Source organism: Pteropus medius, unplaced genomic scaffold (genome assembly GCF_902729225.1).
Source record: "Pteropus medius unplaced genomic scaffold, Ma_sr-lr_union100, whole genome shotgun sequence".
NCBI lineage: Eukaryota > Metazoa > Chordata > Mammalia > Chiroptera > Pteropodidae > Pteropus > Pteropus medius.
The window spans coordinates 460,848-469,235 of NW_024343104.1; the positions used below are offsets into that span (position 1 = coordinate 460,848).

An 8,388-nucleotide genomic window follows, 5' to 3' on the forward strand; every position below is an offset into this window, starting at 1 on the left:
AAAAGGAGATGCTGGAAAAATAGATATTCTACAGTAAGCCTCTGCTAGAAATACTCAAAACGAAACGAAAAGTTTCTGGATGTCAAAATTCTAGGGACACTCCATGAACATCCTCTCCTACTTGACATCTATCAGTCCATAGTGCCATTACTTCAAACTACTAGACAGTAAGAATTTACTAAAAGTTGTTATACTTTTGACCTTATCTTTCAGAGATAGTGAAAGATTTGTGGGTAAAATGATAATATCCAAAAATTAACAATGAATGTTTTTTAGGAAGAGGCTGGTTTTTTTAAAGCTAAATTATCAAGTAACTTTTGAGTTCCTCAAGGGTAGGAAGATAGTTTTTAATCATTTTTGAGTCATTATTATTTGCTTTATTCTATTTTTATTTTTAATACTAAAAATCATAAGGAAGGAAAAAATACCCCAAATTATTCAATACCTAGATGATGATGAGAGGAGAGCAAGGAAATAGATGAACCAAGATTGTCCATGCACTGATAATTACTAAAGCTAATGATGGGAACATGGGGGTTCATCATACTATTATTCTCTGCGCTTTTGTATATGTTTGAAATATTCCATTTAAAAAAAAAGTTTCACAGATTCAAAACAACCTATTTATCAAGCATTTATTGAGCACTTCCCATAGTATACTACATTATTGTTCCTAATTATTCACTCTCCCTTTTCCTTCCTTAAGAGAATTATACAGCCTCACCCATTATCACGGGACTTGCAATGCCCTCTTTGGGAGGAGTATACATCCCTGGCCCTCTGACAATAAGCTTGACCATACAATTTACTTTAGCCAATGACATGTGTGAGCTGATGTGATATACACCATGATTGATAGAAGCTTCAAGAGCCATCACATGTTTGCATTAGTTTTCCTGCTCTAGCACTCTGATATGATAATGACATACCCCAGACAAGGGCTGCTCTTTCAGCCAGGGTTCCAAAAATGCTGCAGCCAATCCACAGCTGACAGGATTTAACAGAGCAAGAAATAAACCAGTTTTGTGAGCCACTGAAATTTGAAGGTGTTGCTGTGGTAGCATAACCTAACAAAAGGTGACAGATACATCTACTATGTGCCAGGTAGAGAGAATATTAAAATGACAGACTGGCCTATTTCTAAGAATGTTTTGGAAGGCAGTCAAAAACAATGTTAACTATGGTTATCTCTGAGTAGACAGTTTGAGAACTGGTGAGTGTGTAGGAATAGTGATAAGATCAGAGGGAGACTTTATTTACGCCACTGTATATCATTTGAATTTTCTTATGTATATTTTTTTAACCTGAACATCATCATCTAGGTATTGAATAATTTGGGGTATTTTTTCCTTCCTTATGATTTTTAGTATTAAAAATAAAAATAGAATAAAGCAAATAATAATGACTCAAAAATGATTAAAAACTATCTTCCTACCCTTGAGGAACTCAAAAGTTACTTGATAATTTAGCTTTAAAAAAACCAGCCTCTTCCCAAAAAGCATTCATTGTTAATTTTTTAAAATGGCAAAAGCTAAATGCAAAAAAAGGGGGCAGGGAATGACACATACAATTCTTTCAGTTTACTCATCTTCAAGTTTCAGTGAAGTACAGGGTTTTGTATATGGGTCATGCAGCTACTGATTACAAAGGAAATTCTTTCAATTACATTATTTTAATAAACCAGTTAAACTGGTGAAGAAGCTTGCTCTAAGCACTAAGTTTTGTGAACAAGGCTTAACAAGTACTACTACAGACAGTATCTACTCTACTAAGCCCATGAAGGGTAAAATTATAAAGAAGTGTTAGCAAAAAAAAAGGAAAAAATTCTAACTACGACTCTTGTAGTGATTAAATAACACTTGAATGGTTACATAAGTTCCATAGAGTAAGACTTTACTACATGAACATTTACTTAAATTTGAGCAATATTTGAACATAGCAGTGTCTTGCAAATATGATTAGGAACACGTCTGTACTTTTCAGACTAGCATCTCAACAAACTACAAATTTTAACCTTCACATCACCTGAGAGGCAGATAGTATACATTATAATCATCTATCTTCCACTACAAAATATTTAAATACTCCTTCAGCAGTACTTGCCCTGAGGCCTTGCCCAAACTGCAAATAAAACAGGAAATAAGCTGACAGTGCATGTGCCACCAACAATCTCCGAAAAGATCAGACCTTCACCCACAAGAACCACTTCCTGTGAGTAAACCACAGAGACTGTACAGGGCAAACCACAACATATCAACTTGTGTCTGGAACACAAGCAGATAATTCATCTAAAATCTATGGAAGGATATGTCTAAGCACCTTCACAAAATTTCCTACATGTTTTTAAGTGTATTTTGTTGACATCTTCAATGAAGTCTCTAGTTTTTCAGCAGAACGAATCTACATTTTCTGAATCCAAAGAAGACCTACAAAATCCTCTTTGATGTCGTGGGTGAACCTAAAATCAGCATTTAAATATAAATGTAGTCTCAGAGTAATATCTTTAAATGACAATAGGCTTTATAACAGCTGACCTTTAGATAACAATATCAACAGAAAACATAAAACTTAGTTAATCAAAAAATAAGAGTTGGGAAGGGAAAGGGTGGTGGATAACTGTCTAAAACCATTTAGAGTCATAAACGGAAAATGGGAGGCGAGCATTATTTAGCCTGGTACAGCAAGTAACAACTTAAAAAAAAGTTTGAGCTAAAGATCAGAAAAACTTCCTGACTACAAGATATATCAGGTTGTTTATTCAGTCTCCTGAGGAAGTGATGGGTATCCATCCACTCTACAGATGCTTAAAATGAGAACGTATAAGGTACTCCAAAGCATCCTGTAAGAGAAAATATCCCACTCTGACTTGGTCAGGTTGGAAAGTTACTAAAGGAAAGTAGGACAGAAAAATATAATATATATAGAAAAACAATAATTTAAAGTGAAAAAGTGGGGAATTGATAGCCAGAAAATCTAAGTTTAAATCTTGAGTCTCTCCTTTCCAGTTTTATAACCTTGATTTAAACTCTGTGAGTTGCCTAAAGAGTAAATGATGATCTATCTGCCCTATGCTGAGTTGAAAACACTACAAATGCTAAAGAATTATACTACCATAGAATATTAGTATATACACGAGAGTATTTTACTCAAAAAGAGACAAGATATTTATAGTTTTGCTCATTTAAAATTTCAGTTTAAATGCCACTATTTTGAAGAGTCTTAATTATTAAAAGGGAAAGGAGCACATCTTCAAATGAAACCTTAAAACATATCAAAACCAAGTTTTAGCAGATGAGACCAAGTAAAGTTAAACTCCTGTTCCTGAAAATACGTTATGGTCAATTTCTAGGAGATAAGAAATCACATAAGAAACAATTCTAGTACCTCTGTCAGACAACCATGACATAAGAGTTTCTCCAATTAACTCTGAAAAAGAGTTAAAATATCCTGCTGTTTCTGTGACCCATATTAATTTGGGAGGCAATTCATATTCAATTCTGGATGTCTTTTAGAAGAAGCAACCACATGTGTTTACATAAAAGATTTTCCAACTATTTTCCCTGAAATCACAATGCTCCACAGAAAAATATGTAAAATCCACCATTTATGGGTTCCATCAATGTTTGCCTCAAATTTCATTTTTTAAACTGAAAATTCAAACTTATGTTTAAAAACAAAAATCCTAATATGTTAACTCAACATTATATACTACATTTTAACAACTGGAAACCACCAATGTGTTAAGCAGTACTGCCAGGTTAACATATTTTTGTATTGATTCAAATAAAGCTCTGTTGTCATCTCATTGAATAAATACGAACATGTTATAAATGTGTCATTTATGAGGAAGATTATGGCTCTATATTTTTTAAAAAATTTACTTTAGACTGTACATGTCTCTCATGTAAAACTAAACAAGTGAATGTACTAATTGCATAACTATATGAATCAGGATTTTATACTGAACTAAAAGACTACGTAATTATGATCCTGATTCCGAACTTCAATTTTGTAATTATCAAATGACTGACTTTACAAGTAAATATTACAAATAATTTCACTTTGCAGATGACTCAGGCTACCTTGAAAATAGCACACAAACATGAGTTTTTTATTTTTAAAATCAAAAGCATTACATTGGCAATGTTGGCAGAAATAGTATCTCGAATGAAATGCTAATTACTGAGTATATGCATATGAAGTCACAGGTTTCCACCCTCACTTTTAAAGTTTACTTAAGTTAAACAAGCTTAAAGCTGAACTCAGTGCTAAGAAAATGCCAATAGATCAAAAACCTTTGTTAATCTACAAATCAAAACAACAACAAAGATCCGTAAAGTCCTAGACACGGTCCATATATTTCAAGAAAGACCCTTATTACAAAATCCTAGACTGTCCTTGAAAATTCATTGTTCTAAAATCTAGACTGAAATCATTCTTTAAGTCCACTGAAAAATCACTCTCTTCTATTTCTCAGAAGAAATTCCAATTGCAATAGGTCCCTTAACTTCTCAGGAACAAAAGACAGGCTTCTAGGATTGGAAACAAATATACTTTAGGATTGAATGAGGTAATCAGCGCAAACTAAAAAGCAGCAATTATATATTCCTATCACTTTTTAAGTGCTGATTCTAATAGTTGAAAACTATAGTCTCCAGGTCTCACCAAAGTTACAAAGCAAGAGACTGGAAGGTATTCATAAACTGCTTAGATTTTTGTTTTCATGCTGTACATATATAATACATAAAAACTTTAGCTACCATAGTTTGGGTTTTAAATTGATAATTATGTCTTTAAAAAAGGGGGTTGGAGGTTTCAGGAGAAGATGAAGAGGAAGAAGAGTAAATGAATGTTAATTTAACTGCAAAATAGCATCAGGATATATAACAGAGTTCTGAGTATCCAAAGTGAGGAATCAGAACCTAAACATAGGTAAACTGCATCCCAGCCCCAGCACTTCCTTAAAGCAAGAATTAAACATTCTTATCTTGGTCAGCCATGTGTCACCTGCCACAAACTACAAAAACAACAACGCCTAAAACCAGCTAGTCTGATTTCAAATAAGGATAGAGAAATTCTGTAGTCAGAAGCACCACAATGAAAGGACTCTAACTCACACAATTGGCCTAATGGGTCTGCACACTCTACAAAACAAAGCCAGATCACATACAGTACTTCAAACTTGAAAGGATCTTTAAAATGTTACACTGGCACTGTTAATTTGCCAACAGCTCTATAATCAGAAAGCTATACCTACAGTGCACTGGAGTTAGTGAGAAAAGAGGATGAGGTAGGCAGAGCTGAAAAGTTAACAACTATTCTATACTCATAAGTTTATTAAGGCATGCTGGCACAGCAATAATACTAAACCAGTATTTTACTCCACTATACATTAAAATCAGGGACAACTACTCTCCTAAAGAGCAAATGGATACCTTATTTTTAAAAAATAAGATATGTTTAAAGAAAAAGTAATGGTCACATAAGAATAATTTTTGTAAAAAAAAATTAGTACATTTCTTAAACAATACAAGTATCCATACTATCTCAGCAGAGCTTACTAAAGTAGTTTTAAAGGGTTTAAAAGAAAAAAATGAACCAATTTGAGGATACTAATACTCAAACCAATCTGTAGATTCATTTTAGAAACTTCATCTCTTCGTCCTTTGGGCCTAGGCACAGTGATCGGCAAAGAACAGGCATTCATTAATTTCATACTATTTCAAACATCACTATTATCACAATGAAAACTATCCACACATTAGTTCCTAATAAGACTCTTGTCTACAGGCTCAACAGAGTGGGAGAGACCTGAATGAACCAGGATAACAATTACCCACATACCCATAAAAGTGATTTCTCAAAAGTAAAATATCTTGAAAGGAAAAGGAATGAGGATAACTAGAAGCAATCAAGATAAGCATTGTTGCTACTCATGTTGTGTATTCTCAAAAAGTTGAAAATTATTTCATTGAAAACTAAAACGATTTTTTTAAATATACAAAGAATAAACATAGTTTAAATATTTGATATCTTTTAGGTAAACATTCACGTGACATTGGAAAGAATCAACAGGAAGAGGAAGTTCTGTTTCTGGAGTAGCTGCTATGGTATGATAATGGAATATGGCCCTTTTTTTAAAATCAACAAATGAGTCTTACGATTTGGTGAAACTTATTAGGAAATTCAAGTATTTTCTGCAGGAGCACTATTGTTGCACTTTTCATCAAAGTGCTTTCTTTGGCCCCCTAATTCAGTTATTTGATCTTTTTTTTTGAATGATGTAATAATTTTAATGATGTAATTTTTTTTTTTAATGATGTAATAATTTGAAGGTTGATTAAAAAAAACAAGCTGAAATCCGGGACAAGAATACAATGTCATAATTAAACTAAGAAATAAAATGTAGTAAAAGAATTAATATGCTTTTAGCGCTTAATCTCATTCTCATAGGAATAACTATTAAGAGTAAAAAAAACTCCACTTAAACCACAAATAGTCTAGCTCAATTCACCGACCACCACCAGGCAACACAGATAAGTTACATAAAGGACTCAGAGAACTCAACAAATCCACCTGCCATGCTTGTACTACATAATTTGCTTAGGGTTTGTATCCCTTAAATGCAAATACTTCTGGAAAATTAAATACTAAAAATGCAATCATTAAAATCAAGTCCCATGATTTTCTTTTTTTTTTTTTTTTTTTAAATTCCTTGATATTGCCCCTAACAAGAGCCTGTGATTTACTGGTAACTTCAAAATTCTGAAAAGTTATTAGATAATAAACACTATGCGGGTCAATATTTAAAATAGATCAAGTTCATAAATCACGCAGCAGTCTCTGAATGAAGTTCACAAATACAAATTCCTAGTGTCTAGAAACTACAGGACAGGAGGAAAACTGCTGATGCACCTATATCCAGCCAACTTTGAGCACTGACCTTCACAAAAAATGACCTTCCTCTGGTTCCAAAACACTACAGAATCCTAATGCATACTATAGACAGAAAACCCCATCATGGTTTTACCTACTTCTCTAAGAAACCGGAGGCAAGTTTCTCTCCATAAAAACTACATTTCCAAATTCAATCAACAAAGTAACTTGGCAGCAACCCTAGATTAATTGCAGTGCTCCGAAACAATCCCCTCTCCTATGCCTGTCAACTTCACTAGTCAAAGGATAATCACATACTCTCCTGCTTAGATCAGCCACATCCTAGGAGGGTAAGCGCAGGAGGAGCTTCATACAAACCTGTCGGTGATAGTAGACTGTGTGCCACTCATTGGGGCCTTTGGCGAGAGGTCCTCTTTTTATCCGACTTGCATTTTACAGCAACACCTCCACCCCACCCCCCACAGCTCTGGAATCAGGCCCGACTCCGAAAGGGACGAAAAAATCCAACTCAAAACTCCATTCAGTCATCTAGAACGTCCGAGTGGAAGAGGCCAAGGAAGGGAGGTGTGGATTGGAGCAAAAGGAGTTATTCCCGAAAACAAACAGAGAAAGCCTTCCAGAAGTCAAGTTCTAGAGTTAGAGAGCAACCCTGGAGAAGGCACGAGGAGAAAACTTCGTCACGGAGGGAAGTCGGAGAGCCGTAGAGAAGGGGACCCAGGAATTTGCTCCGGGCTGGGTGTCGGCTCTTCCTGCTTAGTGTCAGGGGCCTGCGAGTCCCCGCCGCCGCAGCGCCGAGCCCTCTCGTCTTGGCTCTCCTATCTGGGGCACCCGGCAGCTCGATGCCGTAGCCTCGGCCGCGTCTCGCGCAGTCCCGCGCTAGACTCTAGCGGCTCCATGTCCCGGGCCGGGGGACTCCTCTAGTCTTCCTCGCTGCCCCCACCAGGCTCTGGGCACTGAGACAAGAGGGGATGTCGCGGGTAGGGAGTCCCACAGCCAGAAGTGACAGGAATCTGACCCTCAGCGCTGCGGAGTGCTAGCCATTCCGCGGAGGCCCAAACTCTTCCGCACTCTACAGAGGCGGCGGCGGCGGCGGCGGCTCCTCCCTGTCAAGCCGGTAGGCGGCGATTCCCGCGAGAGGCGGGAGGTTCCCGTCCGGCCTGGCCTGGAAGCGCCGGCCCCGGAGGCCGGCAACAGCGGTGAATCCACAGCAGGGTCGTCTCACCAGGTCTCGGGACCCTCCCGGGAGCGCGCGCGGCGGGCAGAGGCGCGCGGCCAGCGACCGCGGGGGAACGGGTGAGGAAAGCGACAATCGCCGGCGCGCGCAGGGGTTCCGGTTCCGGTTCTATCTTGGCCGCTGCCAGCTCGAGCTCGCTTGTCCCCTCCCCCGCCGACTGTTTTGGTCTCCCCCGCCTTGGACTTCGGAAGGCCGCCTCATCCAGAATCCCTCCGCCGTCTGAGCCTCCGCGCGTGCGGGTTTCCCCGCGGCCCCGC

At 37.6% G+C, this 8,388-nt stretch overlaps 1 protein-coding gene across 4 annotated transcripts in view; it reads right to left on the reverse strand.

Annotated features, from left to right (window-relative positions):
- Positions 1–8,264, reverse strand: part of ARHGEF12 (Rho guanine nucleotide exchange factor 12) — a 147,861-nt gene extending 139,597 nt beyond the window's left edge. For all 4 annotated transcript variants that reach the window (XM_039867068.1, XM_039867069.1, XM_039867070.1 and 1 more), the window contains exon 1: positions 7,255–8,264. In XM_039867068.1, coding sequence (XP_039723002.1) covers positions 7,255–7,286 — 32 coding nt within the window. In that variant the 5' untranslated portion in view covers positions 7,287–8,264. The remainder of the gene's footprint in view (positions 1–7,254) is intronic.
- Positions 8,265–8,388: the final 124 nt, after the last annotated feature.